Source organism: Aotus nancymaae, unplaced genomic scaffold (assembly GCF_030222135.1).
Source record: "Aotus nancymaae isolate 86718 unplaced genomic scaffold, 86718_ANA_hifiasm-v0.15.2.pri h1tg000059l, whole genome shotgun sequence".
NCBI classification, from domain to species: domain Eukaryota; kingdom Metazoa; phylum Chordata; class Mammalia; order Primates; family Aotidae; genus Aotus; species Aotus nancymaae.
This window is the reverse complement of record NW_026988473.1, coordinates 15849206-15870895: the sequence shown is the minus strand read 5'-3', so window position 1 is coordinate 15870895 and position 21690 is coordinate 15849206. Positions and strand designations below refer to the sequence as shown.

Here is a 21690-nt window from a genome sequence, read left to right as displayed (position 1 = left end):
TGCCAAACTGTTCTCCATCTCTAAGGCAGTATTAACACGTTACAAAGTGCCAAAAGGGCCATTAAAAAAAAAAAAACTGACCCACTTTTAGAAGTCAGCAGCTTCTTCCTTCTGGTGAAGTATGAATATTTAAATCAGGCAGACAAGTCAAGAAGCAAACATTCCATCCTGAATGCAATGTCTGCATCTCCCACTCAGAGCTGAGAGGACCCTGCTGTCATATACCCACACTGAAGTGAATGCTCACTTAGGACTCCAGAAGGGCAGTTTTCTAATCATTTCACTGTTTTTCAGACTTGGAGTTCCACGTTTGGATGTGAGTGCAGAAAACAGCAAAAGATGGATCACAGCAACTGCTTTAAATTATATACTTAATGATTTGTATCAAGCATAGTAGAATTTAATTTGTAGTAAATCAAGCAAACTGAGGAAAGGTTAAGATTGTGGTTAACAGCTATAAATTTGTTTTTACCTTCATCATAGAGTAACAATGCATTAGAGGAGTACTACATTTGAGAAGATGGTAAACTTATCATAATAAAATTGACTAGAATCAAGTTTCAACCTAAGCATTACTGTTTAAATGAGATAAATAATAGCAACTATTAACACAAGATACAGGAAAACAAACTGGAAAATAAATCAAACTACTGTTCAAAAGCTGTCCTATAGTACAGCTAGAGGTACGTTTTGGCTTTATTGAGAATACATTGTTAAACCAAAATGTACCTTAAATGAGCAGGAAAAAACATAGAAAATTCACACAATATAAAAGAACTAATTAGAAGTTTGAGGGTCATCTGACCTACTCAAATCTTATATGAAAACTTATAACAGAAACTCCCAATCTTTCCACTTCCAGAGGCCCCAGTACTACTTCTTCCCCTCCTCTGTCCACCCCCATTTGGATTTCATATCTTATTTTCCAAACAAACAGCATTTCAGGTAACAACCTGTGTAACCTTCACACAGGGACGTACAGGACTTCTCTTATTCTTTCAGGCAACCCAGATTAGGAAGCAATGTTATCAATCCATCTTGCTTCTGCAACAGCTATCTAAACTCTTAAACATTAAACCTGTGCTTTCACTCACAAACATTCTCATTTCTAAGCAAACAGGCCAAAATTTCATAATTAGGAAATGAAATTCCTTTTAAGGAAAAAAATTTTGCTTTCTTAACTATATACCTGACTCCCTTCTACAAGATAAAGAACTGATTTAATTCTCTGAATATATTGCCTTAGCAAAACAAATACACACAAAGAGCAGACAGGACAACGAAACTTTATTTCCTCCAATATAAACTCATTTTACCCTTTCCATTCAAAAGATAGGTACTGATCAAAGCTTCCAAAGCAAATCTAGTTCTAGGCAATGATAGTATGGTCATTTAAGGTCTTCTAGTACCAGGTCCTATCATAATTACTTAATCCTATATTTGATTGTGGCCCAACACTTTTTACGAAAAGTGTTAAGCATACAGCAAAGTTCTTATCTTTATTCTATTTTGTGTTCATTCCTATATCCCTGCCTTAGCTTGTATGATTCCTCTGACTTAGAATGTCTCCATTCTTTCTGTTTCTGGAGCAAAGTCCCAATTGGGTTCCCAAGCCGTTCCTGCTTTCTGTCTTCCCATTATCTATACCACATGCTAACTCTCATTATGCACTGTCCTGGTCTACTATGTGTGTTTATTTCTTTTTCCCTATGAAAGATCATAAGCATTAGCACACATTATTTCACTAGGTATTAACACAAAAGAGAGGCTAAAAATATACTTCCTGGCTGAAGAATTCCAAATACATGGTCAAATATACATAAAAATATATGTATATAAAAATACATAGTCAAAACTTGCTTAGGGGAGTTGTGATAGGTAGAGAAAGTACAGAGAGGATGTCTGATTCAGCAGCTGATATGTTTTTAGGATACTACTATTACTCCAAACTAATTACTTGCTATATTTTACCCAAGTAAGCAAGCTAGGAATTGGAAAAAATTTATTTAGAGCTTCTAAAATAAGCATTTTATGTCCTAGTAAACAGAATCACAAGGACTCAAAGCACTACAAAGTATTCAAAAAAAAAAAAAAAAGGTTAAAAATCAAGATTCTCTCTCTGAATATTTAGTTAAATGAAAAAGGGCAGGGGCCTAACTTCAATGGAAATCACTACCTGTAGGTTACTAGACTTTTAGGAAGCCCTACTCTCACCTCCTGTGAGTTTCTTAACCCCTTTCTGCTGCAAGACCCCTTTATGAGACCACGGCAGCCAGGTGTCTTAGTAAGACTCTGCTCATGGTTTACCTTGAGATGTGGTCACCAGAAAAATGAGAAGAAACTCCTCATTGGGTTGGACTCAATAGCCCAAGAGTTCACCATTGGCTCTGTTTTCTTGCTTACAGAGATAAAGTACCATATTAAAACTCAATATATTTTGCGAAGAAAAGATAAAAACACAAAAAGAGTCTGTCTTATCTTCAGAAATGCAATTCTCAGCTTTGTGAGCTCTGGCATTCAGCTAGCCAGATTACCAAGCTTATTTGAAAGCTGAAGGCTTTGCCCTGACTCCATCTTTTGCTATTTTCAGGGTTTGTTTTCAGGAGTGTCCCTGAGCTTATGCACATGTGCTTCACTCAATTCACACACATCAGTGAACAGCAGCAGCAGAAATCCAGGTCCACAGCAGAAGGTTTAATTAACTGTACACAGGACAGTGCCAATAGCACTGGGGCCATCCTTCTATGGGGCAGCACACCAACAAGGCTAACATGCAAGGGAAATCCACTTGTGAAAAAAGTATTTCCCCATCAAGCAAAATGAGAGATCAATATGGCCAAAGAGAAACCAAAAACCAAAACAAACCAAAAAAACCTTGCTGAATAGCCTCAACAAGAAATCAGAACTTCTCTTCACATAGGGCAAGAGAAAAGCCAGGATTTCATGTTTTCCATTGTTTGGGTCAGGCTTCATTCTGCTTTTCTAACGGTTATTAGAAGCCATTCTAAGGAAGTCTCACAGAGACCTTTCTAATCATATATTCTTTGTCAAAAGGGTGGTAATGGTATTAAGCCACAAGACAAAAATAATATTAAATGATGATGGCAGTGGTGAAGATCTAGGTGGTAATGCAGATGGTAAATGAGCTACATGTAAACACACTATAAAACCCAACAACAGAGAAGGAAGTCTGCCTTCACTCTGTGAAGAGTATCTGGACAAATGAGAAGAGTTTCCAAACACTCATCAAGGATTTCTCCCATCCACGCAGTAAGACCACATAGTTGGCACTGCTTCTCATGATGAAAGTTCGAGTCAAAAGTGTATATTCAGAAGTTTGAGTTGTTTGCTAGTCTAGATTGAGGATGACATGGACAGGTCAAAATAAACAACTTTACCTTTGATGAAGTTTAAGCTAATTTAAAGTGGTTCAGGAAAGCTATTCAAACATTTTCCTCATGTTTAACAAGTGAGAAACTCACAGAAAATCAATGTAGTTGACCAAATAAATATCACTAGATGCAAATTAATGAGCAATTGGTACAGTATAGACCCAACCTGAGATAAAGGCTTAAGGCAAGATACTTTGCTCTAGCTCTTCTGATATCAGTTCCCTATGTAACTCATAGGAATGTAGGGAGGATTAATTTAATAATGTCTGTAAAGCGCTTTGAACTCCTGAGAGAAAAGTGATATAAGTGGTTACTATTACACACTGCTGGAGTTGAAAACATGAAAGAAAGGGAAAAACAATACTCCTTGATGGTTTATTATGAAGCATTTTTATAGGCTGGTAAGGTGTTTTATAATTTTTTTTTATTAGTTAGTCCTTATTATATGCCCAAGAGATAAGAAATATACCTGGCTTATTCTTCTGCATAAAGAAACCAAGACAAGAAGGTAAATCACTTTTATTTAGGTAGAAAGCATTATTATCTCCATTTTCCAGGTAAGGAAAGCAAGACAGAAAGTGAATGACTTTTCTAGTCACATTCAAGAATTGAAAGGGTTAAAGCATAATTAGGAGTTTGGAGGCTATTACTATTTCTTTGCAATTTTCTGACATTGTTCTGACAAGAAGGCAGTGACTAACAACCAGAGAGCCTGAGATTAAATACTTGCTCTACCATTTCTTCGTTGTGTAAGATTAAGAGAAGTCACTTTTTCTTTGTGTCAATTTCATCTGCATGGGAGGGTCCAGTGGGGATCAAATTACATAAAGCATGTGAAAACTCTGGGTAAACAATGGCACGCTATGCAAATAAGTTATAACCATTATTAGGCTGGTATTCTTATTGAAAATACGGGTTCTCCTAGCCAGTACAACTTTGAATTAAAAGACAATTCAGTGCCCTGAGACCAAATGAAATATGTAATACTTCTAAAAATAGATTTATTGAGGTACAATTCACCTACCACACAATTCATCTATTTGAAGTGTAGAATTCAATGGTTTTTAACATATTCACAGTTGCACAATCCCAGAATTAATTTCAGAACATTGTTACTGCCCCAAAAAGGAACCCTGTGACATTAGCAGTCACTCCCCATTCTCCACCACCCACACATATCCACAATTCCCCCAGCCCTAGGCAACCATTAATTGACTTTCTGTCTCTATGAGATACATATTCTAAACATTTCTTATAAACAGAATCATACAACATGAGGTCTTTTGTGATGGCTTCTTTTACTTAGCATAATGTTTTCAAGATTCATCCATGTTGTAGCATGTATCATTCTACATGTAGTACTTCATTCCTTTTTATTGTCAAATAATATTCCACTGCATGGACATATCACATTTTATTTAACTATCCATTGGTTGTTGGGTTGTTTCCACTTTGTGGCTACCATGTATAATGCTATGAACATTCAGGTAGAAATTTTTGTTTGAGGGCTGGGCATGGTGGCTCATGCCTATAATCCCAGCACTTTGGGAGGCCAAGGCAGGCGGATCACCTGAGATCAGGAGTTCAACACCAGCCTGGCCAACATAGTGAAACCCTGTCTCTACTAAAAATACAAAAATTAGCCGAGTGTGGTGGCATACAACTATAATCCCAGTTACTTGGGAGGCTGAGGCAGGAGAATCACTTGAACCCGGGAGGCAGAGGGGGCAGTGAGCTGAGATTACACCACTGCACTCCAGCCTGGGCGACAGAGCAAGACTCCACCTCAAAAAAAAAAAAAAAAAACAAAGAATTTTTGTTTGAACATATGCTTTCATTTCTTTAGGCTATATACCTGGAAATATATATACCTCACACTTAGAAATAACTGCTCAGCCACATGGTAAGTCTAAGTTTAATATTTTGAGATACTACCAGACTGTTTTCCAAGTGGCTGTCTTGTTTTACATTCCTACCAGTAATGTCTAAGGAATAGATAATTGAAGGTAGACCATAGAAGAGAGACCATTAACTAACCAGCTGTTAGGGAATAGCTAAACTAGCTCTGCAGAATGACGATTTGTGTTACTGACAACAGGGATGACAATGCTTTACACCAAGTTTTAGAAGGAGAGACAATGGTTGTTGGGGCATTTTCCTCCTTTTCTCCCCACTTGCCTAGGCCTGATCCAGGCCAAGGAAATATAAGCAGCTTTTACGTACAAACTAATGCTGTTCCCATCTCTAAGTGAAAGTAATACAGAACTGTCAGAGCCAGGCTTTAAAAAGCCCTCTATCATTTCTCAAATCCTGGTAGTAAGATACGTTGTCCTTTTGAGTCTCTATAATTGCTGTGTAAAAGTTAAGAAATTTTTTATGCCCTCACCATTCCCTCTGATGCATTAGGTTGAACCCAGTCCAAATACATACGTTCAGTAGGTCAAGCACAGGCTAGCTTCAACACAGTGTATTCCTGTATAGAGGCATCTGCAAGCCAAATAGAACTGGTAGAGGGAAACAGATGGCTTCTAAAAGGGGAAGAGAAGAAAAACAGAAGGTCAGGTAGAAGAGGGTGGGGGGAGAGAGAAGGAGGGATAGAAAGAGGATAGGAGAGAGGAGAAGCATATTTCTGGTTTTGCTCTTCCCACCTGTCACTGCACTCTCCTTGCTGGTTGCCAGCATGCTCCCTTGCAAACACAACTGCAAGTGACAAAGAGCAGCCACTGTCCTACTCAGGGGGTCCCCTCCACGTTCCATATTGTAAACTGCACTGAAATGCCAACTGCATACAAGAAAGGGAATTATACACCCATTAGAGTCACGAATAGCAAACTGCTGTCTATATCCAACAAATTAGCAATGAGAACCATAGGTTCCCTACAAAACAACATAAGACTATCCAGCAAACAGTAAAAAGCAACAGAATAAAGAGATTAAGTACTAAAAAATGTGGCTTATTTTAATTTTGTATATTTGTCAGACCTGTGATTAACTCAATCAAAGTAAGACCATATTCTATCATATATTTCATGTAGTCACCACATGTTCAATTTGCTGTAGGGCTCTGCTCTTATGCAATTAAAAGAAAATTAGCAAGTCTTTCCCCAGCAGAGTTAGCAATTGCCACTAGGGATTGCCACTAAAAGGAAATGCTTGATGCCAAGTTTTAGGAAGGAGAGATACTAGCTGTTAGGACACTTGCTTCCTTTTCTCCCCCCTTAACTTGGCCTAGGTCAAAGCCACAGTAAAGGGAACATAAGCAGCTTTTTTACACACAGACTAATGTTGCCAGCAGCGTTCCAGTGGCCTTGCTCACGGCAGGAGAAGGCGGAGGAACTAATACCGCTGGGTCTTGTTGAAGAAAAGTGGCCGGCTTACTTTGATCAACTGAGTGGTGTGCTGATCAGTGTGATTTCCCTGTTCTGCTGACTGTGAGCGTGTTGGGGAGAGCAGGAGAGCTGGCTTCTGAGAGGCCCATGCAGGGAAGCAAATTCCATAGCTGCCGAATCACAGAAAGCAACAAGAAATAAAAGAGGGCTGAACTGGAAGCAGACACCTTAATTCTGCCAGCATGTTACTTACTGATATAAGCATCTCTAGGAGTGGAATGAAGTAGGCACTTCTGTAATTTTAATTCATCAATTGCAGTACTATACAAAACTATTAAGCACAATGTATAAGAGCCTCTGCTCTTATAGTTTCAGGAGCCAAGCTCCTGAAACTATAATTTACAATTTTTAATTACTTCAATTTGATGGAGAAGAGAAAGAATGGGAATTAATAAGATTTTTAAAAATTAAAATTGAGGAAACAGGAACTCATCAGCCTATGTGGCTCTTGGCATCATTTGAAACAAAGGAAGTATGTCCAGCACCTGAGTATGTGTGCAGGACTACAGCTATGGCATACACTCTCTCTTCTATTTGCCAGAAAAGCAGCTGCTGGATTAACATGAGTTAATCTACTTGCATGCTATACAGATTTTTTTCTAGTAAATTGCAAAAATTTACCTAAAGATAAATATAGCAGTCTCCAAGTTCTCTGTCCCATTCAGCTGCTGCTGAGAAACACTTCTGTTATCTTAAATTTCATCAGCAGATTGTACTCCTTCCTGGGAAACAGCAGCAAAAAGTAGCTTTCTAAAAGCATAGTTAGTCTCTCTGAGGTAAAATACACCACATTTAAATGGCTTCTTCCAAAAAGGATAACTTTCTACCTTTCAACTTTTAATTCTTGATAAATAAAGTATGTGATTTCTTACACTAGATCTAATCATTGCTGCTTTAAAGAGTAAATAGTCAATTGCAAATTGAGCAAATTGCTCTGGCTATCCTAGTACCAGAAATGAAATGGATTAGGTCAGCAGGTGGCATGTCATTTCAGTGCTGCCTGGGGGCCCAAAATACAGTTAGGTCATTTTTATTCTTGTGACAGCCGGAATGAAAACCAGAGCATTTAGCATTACCTCCCACCTCCATTCTCGTAGCCATCTTGGGCACAAAGGAGTTTACTAAGCCTTAATTTGCAGTGTCTAGACTCCTTCTGGGGCCTAGCTGCCCAAGGAAATCTGAAACAGAGTACTCTGACTTTGGTCTTGAGAAACACAAAGCTTCTTGTCTACATAAGAAAAACTGAGTTCTCATTAACCAGCTGTTTTTAAGCATGCCAGTGTGCAATTCCATTCTGTAGTACTTTCCTTGAAGGAAGAGAATGGTCATCATGCCTCAACGCAAGGGGGAAACTGTCTGGTCTCTGCTCCCATGGACGAAGGTATTAGAAGAGAAAGGATTGAATGAAGGAATGAACTTAAGCTATGAAGCAGAAAGAAAGGCGATACAGGGTAGGGAAACATGCAGAGGAAGAGAAGGTAAACTGGGAGAAAAATTCTGTACAGAAACCAGGAGCGTCTTGCGATGTTAACATTTAAAATATCCAACAACAGCTTTTCTATCAAGCCACCTTTCCCCTGTATGTGTTTCAAAGTACTAGTAGAATTCCAAATATAAGGTGGCCTTCCAAAGTTTACTCCTATGAAAATACTCAATGGAATAGTCAATAGTCAAGGTTCAGATGATCCAGGAGCAGCATGTGACCCAGGCCTAAACAATGAGGAGACTTTAGTTCCCCAGCCATAAAAGAAGAATGACTGATTTGAGAATGAACCTAAAAATCTTGCCCATGCTCTATGCTGGTACTTCCAGGAAAAAACAAACAAACAAATAAACAAACTTTCCCTCTTCATTGGAGTTGATAAAATGGCAGGTTGTAAACCTAGAGCTGCCAGAGACAACATCTGCCAGTACAGGACGGCCTATAAGCAAATGAAGCCAAAAGAGGGAGAAAGTGTCCTAAAGCCCCTAAATCCATCCATGCCTGAAAGCAATTACATCCCTGAACTTACTAGTAATATATGCTAATAAATCTCTTTTCCTTCAACAACGCTGAATTAAGTTTCTATCACTGGAAACCAGAACAGTCTTCACTCATACACCTACCGAATACCTTTGCACTAGCCACTCAACCTCACTACCTATCAGGTTTCTTAACTCTGAGAAGAAAAAACAAAAAACAAAGAAAAACATGTTTAAAGAGTTGAGAACTGCTAACAACTACACAACAGGCAACAACATTTTAACTAAAACAGAAGGTAAGGATAGAAGAAATAAGATACTCATGGGGCTAAATTGCTCCTAGCTGCTAGTGCTGGTAAGATAACATTCTATTTCTACCATTTTTTCACCTTCTGCCCTGGTGGAGCCTCTGAAATCTTTATCAAAGCAATTAATTGCCTAGTAAATCTTTAACTATTTTCCTTTTTACTTCCATTTAACAAGGCTTTTCCACCTTCTTGGACATCTCTGACTAAGCCATCTTACCAGGCTTACCATGATGAATATGCAAAGGGGTCACAGAAAAGGAAAATTAACAGTTCCATCTTCAAGGAGCGTGCATATGTGTGTGTGTGTGTGTGTGTGTGTGCGCGCACGCGCGCGTGAGGGGGGGAGAGAGAGAGAGAGAGTATCCATGCAGGTACACATGTGCTACAAGATGAGGCAGAAGAATAATTCTCAGATGAAGGCAAATCAGGGAGAAAAAGAAGCTACCTCTACACAACAAGGTGAAAATCTAAGGGCCTCGAGTAATGTGTCCCCTCCCAAAGCATTATTATTCTAAAGGCAGAACTGAACTATTAAGATTACATTTTCAACTCAAAATTCATAATTAAATGTAATGTGTATTTTGGAAGTTGATTTAGTGTCCTGATAAATGTTTGGTTTCACAGAACACTAGATTATATCTCTCATGGATAATGAAATAAAACACTTTTCATAATATATGTATCTGATTTACAAAATATCAATACAAAAAGGATTATTAGTGAAACAAATACCTAAAAGCAAAAGTACTAACTTCTAGGCTTCTTGTGATATAAGTGTGTAAATAAAAGCAAGAAAAGCACAACTAATATTTTGCAAGAGCTAGGAAGAAAAATCATAAATGTGCTATACTTTCAACCTCCAAAGTTCCTGGACCTAAAAGATTAAGTATAAATAAAATCGTTCTTAAGAGGAGATTCTATTTTAAGATATTATCAATATCTTTGTCAATAATTAGCCTTTCTTCATTATATATATATAATTACAGATGTATATAATACATCTATAATTATGTATTTACATTATATATAATTATATATATCTTATATATATTATATATATAATTATATATATATGTATTATATATATATATAATTATATATATATCTTAAATATGTATTTTATATATATATATAATGCCATGACTGGTAAAAAGAATCCCATGGCTCAGCATGGGGTTCTAACCTTAATCAATGTTTCACATAAGCTGAACATTAATTTTTCTTTTGTTTCCCATCTTATTCAAGAACTCATACAAAATATTCCAGATAAATGAGATTCAATCCTCATCTTCTCCTGTTCTTCTTCCTGGTTAATTTGGAAGTAACATAATTTGCAACTCTCTTTGCTGTTAGCAAGTATGTGCAACCAATCACATAAATTATTCTTCAAGTATTTTTTTGTGATATATTTCAAAAACCTTTTGGAAAAAGGCACTTCAAAAGTTACAGTGATCTTGCTCTTGCTGCATTCAATGGTTACAACCCTTTCAATGAGATTTCCAGCTTTTCCATTCACTTTCTCTTGGAGAACCAGCTAAAAATAGGCAGCATCCAGGATTCCATTCAAACCTTGCTTCTTTTGCCCCCCTTCGCCACAGCTGTTTCACAAGCATCCTCACGGCAGTGGAGGAAGGAAGTTGAACATTAATGTTTTAAGCAAATAAAATATATGATGCTTTTCTTGAGGCTTCTGATCCACTAAAATGTTTCTGAAAACTAAAATACACTGGTAAAAGTTGCACTCCTCTAACTATAGTCAAAGAAGAATTTCAATCAACTCATTAAAAAAATTTTTTTCTAAAAGGAAAAGCTGAAAGTTAGAGCATTAATATGATAGTAACCCTTGAAAATTATATTATATAAAGTTTCTTCTCTAACAAGAGTCAAACAAATCATTAACTCTGACAAACTACCAACATACAGATTTGTCCTCATATGATTCAGGAATAAAAATACTATGCCAAATTGGCTCAGGGTTATCCAGTTTAGTTTGGGCAATATCAAACAACTTTAACTAAAATCCACTTACCTACCTCTACACATCTTTGTATGCCTGGGCCCCATTCTCAAAGATTCTAATTCAATTGGTCTAAGGTGCAGCCCTGTTAGCAGGATTTTTCAAAAGCTTTTCATTTTATTGGGGTACAAGCTAGGGTTGAGAACCAGCAGTTTGCAAGTAGATGTGGCAATGGTCTTCAAATCAAAGACTAGATCTCATTACTCTACAACTGTTGAGAAAAATCATTCCTATTCAAATCATTATACCTTCACTAATATGCCACTAGAAGGTAAGTTCCTTAAGAAGAGAAACTTTATCAGCCTTGTTATTCACTGAGGCTAAGTAGAATGCCTCCAAATAATAGACACTCCATAAATATTTGTGAATGAATGAATTAAATGCTGAAAGATTACCTTTCAGCTCTAGTACCCTGAAGCAATACAGTAGAAGCTCTCTTAACCAGTAGTGATTAGGACCAGCAGTTGATCAGATAAGGAAAAAGGGGGAAAAAAAGTCATATAAAAGCAGGAAATCATGAAAATTTGATAAGCATACCTAAGCATTTTATTCTAGTTTAAATGAACCTTCATTTGCTAATCTTGTAATATAGGACCAGGCTTTCTGTTTATTTGGATCTACAGGTTAGAGTGCCAAAATATCTTTCTTTCATAAACCATAACTATAATGCATCTTCTACCATTTCCATTTTTGACTTTTAAATTATGGTGAGAACTTAAGATACTTTGAAACAATCTGAAAGTGAATCCTTCTGGACAATAATACTTTAACCCATTCTGTTACAGTTGTCTTACCCAAATATAACTGAGCAGTAAATTCTTGGTAATTTTTTATCATTTTGAAAGCATTAAAGTATAGATTTCATTAAAACAACTTGGTTTTTTAAAACTCTTTGGTTTAATAATAGTTAAATTACAATAACAAGAACAAATGGCAGAAACAGGTTGGGAAACAAACACAACTCACTCTTGATAACTGTTCTACAACTGATGGGAAAAGTGTGGACTACACAGTAACTCACTGGAACAGGCACTCAGAGTGAGGAGTGACAATTAAACCAGTGAGTCAGTTGAGACTCTGCTCTCCACAGAGCTTTTACTATTATACAAATGCTAGCCACAGGTTTCTTTCCATTGACCTTTCCAATTCCCTAGGGCAGTCAATTCATCCCTTCACTAGTAGGTCATCTGAACTGAAATCCAACAAAATTACCAAGTCTATACATTACATCATCAAAAGACTGTCAGGCACAGAGGAAGCAGGAGTCATGGAATCTCTTAATACAAACACCCCAACAATTTACATCCAGACTCCCTGATTTACCTTTAAGGCATTTATAAGTTACATAGCAGGGCATTCATTGAAAATATAATATGATCTAAGCCTGAAATCAGAATTTTTAAATGCTCAACAGATTATTTTACCTTGAGTTAAAAGGATATGGCAAATTTAATAGTTTTGTTTTGCTAATTCAGAATCAGTTCCCATTTGGCAGGTGTCTCAAATGAGGACACTGGTGGCAAAGAACTGCTGCCACCAGGAGGCTCCTTAATGCACCTTTTATTGACAGTCTTGAAATTTAAAATATTTTTGCTTCTTTACAACTCATGCAATACCTTCTCAATGACAAGTTTTCCATGTAAATTGTTTTTTTTTTTTTTTTTTTTTTTTTTTAACCATCACAAAGACTTTTTATTTGCCACTATTATAAGTCTGAACTTTAAACAGATTCTTGGACTGGTGGTTCATATCCATCAGCTCGTTCAACTTTAGCACCTGTCTCATCCCCAGTGGCTTTTCCAGAACTACTGCCTTCACCATGAAGCTCCATGAGTTTTCCCAATTCAAACTTGGGCTTTTTCAGCATTTTTACTTTTCTAACGAAGCCATCATGGAGAGGATAAATAGACTGGCAAGCCTTTTCTATGTCTTTTCCAATGCTGTCTGGAATCAATTTATTGACCACTTCTTTCAAGTCATTTGTCTGCACCTCTCGCGTCATGATTTCCATCATCTTCTTCTGGATTTGGCGGACCTGTTGGTGCTGAGCATAAGAGGTCTTCTGTATCTGATTGTTGCGTTTTTTAGTAAAACCAACACAGAACAGACGAAGCAAGTAACCATCGGTAGTCTTGACATCAACATGAGCTTCAATCATTGTCTGCCATTTTTTGACCATGGAACACATTTTGTCACGGGTAAGATCCATGCCATGGAAGTTAGTCAGGCAGTTTTTGCCCTGAACATCTTCAGTAATCAGCTTGAATTTCCTAAATGCAACTTCATCATTCTGCAAATCAGCAAGACTAACTTCAAACACTCGACCCTTGAGGCCATCAGATGCAATTTTGGTTCCTTGGGTCCTGGTGACTAGCGTCTTTCCAATGTTTCTTATATTGAACATAGCGGGTGCTTTCACATCATACCAATCTTTCTTAGAAAATGGATCAACCACTTTCTTCTTGGCTCCCTTTTTGCCGCCTTTCGTAAGGCGCTTGTTCTTGCCAACCGCCATGGTGCTGCTCAGAGAGCCAAAAGGTAAATTGTTTTTTTAAATAAAGTTATTGCTTCTCTATTTCCTATCTTGAAGTAACGAGATACCCTTTATGTAATTTAATGCCTCCAGTTTTCAATTTCATCTTATAAGGAGAAAACAGAACTATTTAAATTTTTTTAAGTTAGGTAGCAATTTAGCAATTTTGTTTTCATTCAAGTCTTTCTCAAGAGAGTCGGTAACTCCAACCTTATTCCACGGGACACCGGGCAGGAGATTCAGAGAGCAAAACAGACTGCGTTTTCACTGGGTTGGGCTGTGTGGGTCAGTTTTTATGACAAAGATAACTCAAATTATGTCTAGGTTAAATATGGTGGTGATGACAAAAGGAAAACTTTTACTTTAAGAACCTGTAAATCCTGATAGTTCTCAAATTAGTATGAGCTAATATCACAGTCAAGATTTTAAAACAAGAAACTAAAACTTCTAAAAAACAGGTCCTTGTAAATGTCTTTCTAAAAGGGAGAAGGGAGACAGGAGAAATTAACAGCTTCTGTTAATATCAAGGAATCTAAACTTGTTTGACATAGACAATGTCATTTTTATTGTCCATGAAACACTGTTTCACCTGCATGTTTAATTTACCAATAATGGCTCTCCCCAATCAATGAATCAGGATTTAGTTGCAGAAATACAACATAAATTTATTTCACATTTGCTGGTGCTTAAAAGACACTTAGAGAGGGAAACTTTAAGATTAGCTATAGAATCCTTACGCTTCGTGAAAACCCCAATACTTTTAGTCAACAATCCTTATGCTGTCCTTCTTCCCAAGACTCAGTTCCATAAAACAATTACATTTACAAGCACTAATAGTGGGCTGAGGTGCTTTTTGCTTATCTATTTAAAAATCTAATCAAGTACCACAGCTTAAAGGTAACTGATTTTATTTGCTTTAAATATAGTAAAAAAAGAAAGAAAGAAAGAAAGAAAAAGATGGTTATAGTTAAGTGCTGAAAAAATTAAAATGTTAGCACACAAAAAAATATTATTGGCATTAGTCTCTTTTGGTTTATATAAAAACTACAACTGACAGTCTTTTCCCAAGTTCATTTTGTGCCTAAGGAAACAAAGAGCAGAACAGTTCTTCTTACTGGGTCATGTCCAGTGGGCTATTAATGCTTAAGACCTTTTTATTTTCCATCTTTGAACTACATAAACAGTTACCATATCGGGCCGGGCGCGGTGGCTCACGCCTGTAATCCCAGCACTTTGGGAGGCCGAGGCAGGTGGATCACGAGGTCAAGAGATCGAGACCATCCTGGTCAACACGGTGAAACCCCGTCTCTACTAAAAATACAAAAAATTAGCTGGTCACGGTGGCGCGTGCCTGTAATCCCAACTACTCAGGAGGCTGAGGCAGGAGAATTGCCTGAACCCAGGAGGCGGAGGTTGCGGTGAGCCAAGATCACGCCATTGCACTCCAGCCTGGGTAACGAGCAAAACTCCGCCTCAAAAAAAAAAAAACAAAAAACAGTTACATATCAATGTACACTCAACTCAGCTATCTTTGCATGTCTATAAGTTTTATGGGAGAAGGTTTCCCATGAGGCTTCCTCAACCAGAATTCCTCATTTAAACCAAAAAACACAAATATTTCAGTGACTATTTTCTCGATTATCAATCTAGATGCATAGGAGTGTTAACTCAATACATACAACAGATGCCAAGAGCATTAGGGCTTAATTTTCCCAATGAACCCAGGCTAGTTTAGAAACTGCAAAACAGAATGAAATTTCTTGACTTAAAAAGGAAAAATTGTACTTTCTGTTCTCCATGTTTCGCTTTTCAAATAGAGGAAAAAAGAGAGAGAACTGGTATCTCTTTTAAAATATCATCTATAATATGACTCAAGCTGAAATAAGTAAAATCATCTAAAACCCTAACTCCAGCAGCAAGAGGTCTCACAAGTGCAAAAGGCACTAGGCTGTTCAAGAACTTACCCTAGCTCACTTGAAGGAGGACCTACCAAACTGAGATCAGGTCTCGTTAGAAGGCACTCCACACTAACCTTGGCTTAAATGCATCATAAATTTTCTAGATGAGAGCCGACTCAGAGGAGCAAAGTGTAAAAATATGGTGCTTAAGGGAATTTTCCTCTAAAACTCCAGTCCCACACAGAATATTTTCAAGTTTGTCACTGGGTGACTTAACTACTAACCTGATTGACAGGCACAAATCAAGAAAAAAGTCCAATCTCTTTTCTTGGATATTCAAAACATACCCATTTTCCTACTTTGCAAAGGTTTCTCTGTCAGTTAAGCTTCCAACCTGGAGAACTCCAGTCCCCTAACATAATTACCTCTAAGAAAGCCTTGTTAAATGTGAAGGATCTCACTTAAACCTGCAGAAAACAGAAACTAGAAAGTCATAGCCTGAACACCTCCCTATACTCTACTGCTGTCCTACTATAGAGGTGAGAGGAGGAGAAAGGTTAAACTGTTAATATTCTTAGATGTCAAGCATCATAACCTCAAAACTTCCAATCATTTACTTAGAAAAAATGGATGGAAACATCCAACAGAGGAAACATTATAGGTGTTTCCTTTTTACACTAGGCTTAACTGTGTCATATTGTTGGTAAAATGAAATCTGATTAAGACTTTGAAAGGATATTTTAAAGGCAGTTTAAAGGAAATTCAACTTGTAACAGATGACTAAAAAGGGCAGGAACTTAGTCTTGCAGGACTGATATATTCTCAGCATCTAGAAAGGTATCTGGCACATAGAAAGTGCCCAATAATTATTTGCCAAATGAATTGAGGGTTAAAACTTTTCATTAGATTCAAGGTAGGAATTCCATCCAACATATTAAATAACTTCTCCTTTAATAAAATGACCCTAAAAATGTACAGTCTTTCTAGAGAGCAATTAGGTAACATAAAAGGCTTCAGAAACTTTTTAGGATATCTGTCCTAACTCAGAACTCTTTTCTCTGAGAGGGGCTCTCTGATGTAGCCATGTCTGCACTAGTAATGTGGTCCCCTGGCTCAAAGTAGGCTCAAAACAGTCTCCTTCCAAAAATCTAGAATCAAGCCAGTGAGTCTGGGATGGTATCTAGAAAGAAGAAGATACAAACATGGCAACTTCACAGTGACCAGCCTTCTGCCCGCTATGAATACACAAGAAGCTGAGAAAGTCAATCTCTAGAGAGGGGAAATGAAGCAGATGCAGAGAAAGACAAAGAGACGCAAAAGACAAGAGACTCCAGTTTCAGCCCCTAAAACTGCCCCCGGGTTGCCCAAGATGCCCTAATACAGTTCCAATAATTCCCCTTCATGAATAAGCTAGTTGGAGTAAGATTCTACTATATATATCAAACAAGTCTTCAAAAAGATATGTAAAACCATCTATTTATTTATTCCTTATCTGATTTTTTTTTTACTTCTAGGAAATAATTAAAATTATGTACAAATATTTATGTCCACGGAGGCACACTGCAGAGTGAGGCATAAATCAGTAAAACACTGGGAATAATTTAAATGTCTAAAAATAGTGAGCTGATTAAATAAACCCTGTATGATATGATACCCTACCCAAATGATAGGATACTATCAAGCTACTAAAAACTATTATTTCTGAAGTATAATTAAGAATGTAAAGAAGAGGTTGGGTGTGGTGGCTCACACCTGTAATTTCAGCACTTTGGGAAGTCAAGGCAGGTGGATCTCCTGAGGTTGGGAGTTTGAGACCAGTCTGACCAACACAGTGAAACCTCGTCTCTACTAAAAATACAGAATTAGTGGTGGTGCATGCCTGTAATTCCAGCAACTCCAGAGGCTGAGGCAGGAGAATCACTTGAACCTGGGAGGTGGAGGTTGCGGTGAGCCAAGATCACGCCATTGCACTCCAGCCTGAGCAACAAGAGCAAAACTCCGTCTCAAACAAAAACAACATCAAAAACAAAAACCAAGAATGTAAAGAAATGCTCAAGATACAGACAAAATAAGTTTTTCTAAAATAATAAGCACAATATCAATCTCAATTTTATTTATTTATTTATTTTTATTTAACTGTTGCCCAGACTGTAGTGCAGTGGTATAATCATAGCTTACTGTAACCTAAACTTCCTGGGTTCAAGCAATTCTCCTCCCTCAACCTCCCAAGTAGCTGGAACTACACACATGCGACCATACCCAGCTAACTTTTTTTAATTTTGTGTAGAAATGGATGTTGCTATGCTGCCTAGAGCACAGTGCAGGGATTACAGGCATAAGCCATTGTACCTGGCCTCCATTCATTCATTCATTCATTCATTCATTCATTCATTCATTCGAGACAGAGTCTCAGTCTGTCGACCAGGCTGGAGTACAGTGGTGAGATCTTGACTCACTGCAACTTCTGCCTCCCATATTCAAGTAATTATCCTACCTCAGCCTCCCAAGTTAGCTGGGATTACAGGTGCCCACCACTACGCCAGCTAATTTTTTTAAATTATTATTTTTAGTAGAGATGGGGTTTCACCACGTTGACCAGCCTGGTCTTGAACTCCTGATCTCAGGTGATCTACCCACCTTGGCCTCCCAAAGTGCTGGGATTACAGGCATAAGCCACCATGCCCAGCCCATTTTATTTTTTAATACAAATTTATGGCACAGAAAAAAAGGCTCAAAGGATCTAAAACACGGAAGTAGGATCACAGTTAAATTTGATTTATCTCTTTGCTGAATTTGCCAAATAAACATGCATGACTTTTTAAAAACAGAGATGGCCTGGCTGGTCTCAAACTCCTGGCCTCAAGCAATCCTCCATCTCAGCCTCCCAAAATGCTGAGATTACAGGCATAAGTCACTACACCTGGACCATGATTTACTTTTATAAACTTTTGAAAAACCAAATGTTTAAAGAAATAATGGACTTCAATTCCTACTGTCAATATACTAGTCTCCTCCTATAGCTCTAAGAAAAAAAAAAAAGGCAAGAAACAGTAAGCTGTAATCTTAGCACATACTCATATAAAATAATATATTTTACTTAAGAATTCATTGATATTAAAGAAAAGAGAGTATTTTTGAGTAGATGGAACCACTCATTGTGGTTCTGATGTGCATTTCTCTAAAGATCAGTGATGCTGAGCTTTTTTTCATATGATTGTTGGCCAAATGTATGCCTTCCTTTTTTTTTTTTTTTTTTTTTTTTTGAGTCAAAGTCCTGCTTTGTTGCCCAGGCTTCTCAGCTCACTGCAACTTCGACCTCCCAGGTTCAAGTAATTTTCCTGCCTCAGCCTCCCGAGTAGCTGGGACTACAGGCGCATGCTGCCACACTTGGCTAATTTTTTGTGTGTTTTAGTAGAGACAGGGTTTCACTGTGTTGCCCGGGCTGGTCACGAACTCCTGAGCTCAGGCAATTTGCCCACCTTGGCCTCCCAAAGTGCTGGAATTGCAGGGGTGAGCCACTGCGCCCGGTCATATTGTCTTCTTTTGAAAAGCATCTGTTTATGTCCTTTGCTCACTTTGTAATGGGGCTGTTTTTTTTTTCTTATAAATTTATTTAAAGTCCTTAAAAATGCTGGATATCAGACCTTGTCAGATGCACAGTTTGCAAACAAACTGTGGCTGTTTACTCTGTTGATAATTTCTTTTGCTGAGCAGAAGCTCTTTAATTTAATTGGATCCCATTTGTCAATTTTTGTTCAACTGATTTTGGCATCTTCATCGTGAAATCTTTTTCCATACTTATATCCTGAATAGTATTGCTTAGGTTTTCTATCAGTTTTAGGTTTTACATTTAAGTCTTTAGTCCACCTTGAGTTCATTTTTGTATATGGTGTAAGGAAGGGCTACAGTTTTAATCTTCTGCATATGGCTAGCCAGTTATCCCAGCACCACTTACTGAATTGGTAATCCTTTCTCCATTGCTTGTTTTTGTCAGGGGTAGCTGTAGGTGTGTGGCCTTATTTCCGGGTTCTGTATTCTATTCCATTAGTCTGTGTGTCTGTTTCTGTACCAGTATCATGCTGTTTTGGTCACCGTGACCCTGTAGTATAGTTTGAAGTTGTTTAGCGTGATGCTTCCAGCTTTATTCTTTTTGCTTAGAACTGCCTTGGCTATTCAGGCTCTTTTTTGATTCCATATTAATTTTACGATAGTTTTCTCTAGTTCTGTGAAGAACCTTAATGGTAGTTTAATAGGAATAGCATTGAATCTGTAAACTGCTTTGGAGAGTATGGTCATTTTAATGATTAAATCCATATTTAAGGCTTGCATTATTATATAAATAACACTAATTTGTTGGTGAGACAACTATACTTACTTTCTTGTATAACATTTTGCTATTCCTGGATCTAAATATTGACTTGCTTTGTCATTTGCTTTGTTTTCTACATTCCTATAAGTAATTCTTTCCCATACTTTCCAAAGAAACTATAAAATTCTCTCAATAATGGCTCAAAACACATTGTATGATATATTGGTCCACTTTCTTAGCTTCGTCTCTCCTAAGTCCTCCATCCTCCTGTTCAACCTAAACTGGCTGTCTTCTAAACCTGTTGTACAACAATTATCTAGGTTCTTCCCTTCATTAAATGGGATTTTTTAAAAAATTGAATTTCCTGTTTTCTGAACCAGTGCCTTCATCTTTATTGGTTTACTTTCTTGTTTTGATGGAGAACTTCCTCCAATAGCTTCCTCAAAAAAGATGTATGGGAGGTAAGTTTTGTGACCTTGCATGTCTTAATGTCTCTATTCTATCCCTAGACTTGATCAAGAGATGAGTTGGGTATAGAATTCTACACTGAAAATCACTGTTTTTCAGAATTTGTAAAACATCATTCCAGTACTTCTAGCTTTCTCTGTTGCTGCTGAGAAGTCTAATGCTATCTGATCCCCAATCCCTGTTTACAACTGCTTTTTTTTTTCCTCTGAGGAAGCTTTTAAGATCTTTCGTTCTTGTTCTGCTTAAGTTTCACCATGTTGTGCCTTGATATGAGGGTGTGGGGTTCACAGTTTTAGGCACTCAGTGGATTCTATTAATCTGGAATTATATGCCTTTCAGTTGTGGGAAATTTCATTATATTAGTTATTGGATGGTTTTCTCTTTTCCATTTTCTCTGTTCCCTTGTCTCAGAACTTTTATTAGCCAGGCATGAAACTTTCTGGGTGACCCTCCTAAAATTTTACTCTATTCCACTGTCTCTCCCCTACTTTCGTCTCTTCCATCTATTTATTGAGAGACAGCTCCAATTTCGTTTTCCAACCTTTTTTTTTAAACCAAGAATTGTTTTTGTTTTCTAATTGTTCCTTTATTCCTAGCATCCTCTCCTTGTTTCATTGATGCAATATCTTCTTTTACTGATCTAGGGATCTAAATTTATAGTTATTTTGAATGGTCCCTTCCAATTCTCTTGGCCTGTTCTGACTTGCACATTAACGGCTTCCTTTAAATATACGATGATTCTTGGCTAGTTCATATTTAAGATTGAAGCGCTAAGAATGTGGAGCCACTAGAACTCTCATACACTGCTGGAAGGAATGTAAAATGGTACAACCACTGTGGAAAACATTTTGGCAGTTTCTTAAAAAGTTAAAAATACACCTACTATACAATCCAGACATACTAAGGCATATACGAAGAGAAATGAAAGCAGATCTCCACATAAAGACTTGAACGTGAATGTTCAACAAAGTAATGTTATTTGTAACAGCTAAAAACTGGGTTACAAAAGCAGACCAGTGTTTGCTTGGGGCCTGGATTGAGGGAAGGATGAGAGAGAGAACCAAGAACACTTCAGAGGTGATGCATATGCTCATTATCTTGATCGTGATGATGGTTTCACACCATCAAAAATTACACTCTTTCAAGGTATATCATTTATTTTACATTAATTATGTCTCAATAAGCCTATAAGAGAGAGGTAGGGAGAGGAATAGAGACAAAGAGAACTAAAAATAAAAGCGGCTAAAAAAATGTGTTAAAAATGAACTGAATTCTCTGAGGGGCTGGCATGTTTATAAGAGGAGAGGCTCTTATTATTCTGTATACACCATATACTCTGTTTTCAGTGTACATACAGTCTATGTATTACATGGCACTCACTCCTTCCCAAGGCTGTTACACGGTGTCTAGTATC

The 21690-nt window shown here is 37.3% G+C and overlaps 2 protein-coding genes across 24 annotated transcripts in view; both read right to left on the bottom strand.

Moving 5' to 3' along the window:
* The window catches only part of PHF21A (PHD finger protein 21A), a 194696-nt gene that overhangs the window by 115051 nt on the left and 57955 nt on the right, over positions 1–21690 (bottom strand). The gene's annotated exons all lie outside the window — the stretch shown is intronic.
* Positions 12713–13624, bottom strand: LOC105717379 (small ribosomal subunit protein eS1-like). The gene has a single exon (XM_064364983.1). The coding sequence runs from the start codon at positions 13581–13583 to the stop codon at positions 12789–12791; it is 795 nt and encodes a 264-aa protein (XP_064221053.1). The 5' UTR covers positions 13584–13624; the 3' UTR covers positions 12713–12788.

What these genes read in the sequence shown, in the direction of transcription:
- LOC105717379 (XM_064364983.1), bottom strand. Translation starts at nt 13,583, where the DNA reads ATGGCGGTTGGCAAGAACAAGCGCCTTACGAAAGGCGGCAAAAAGGGA.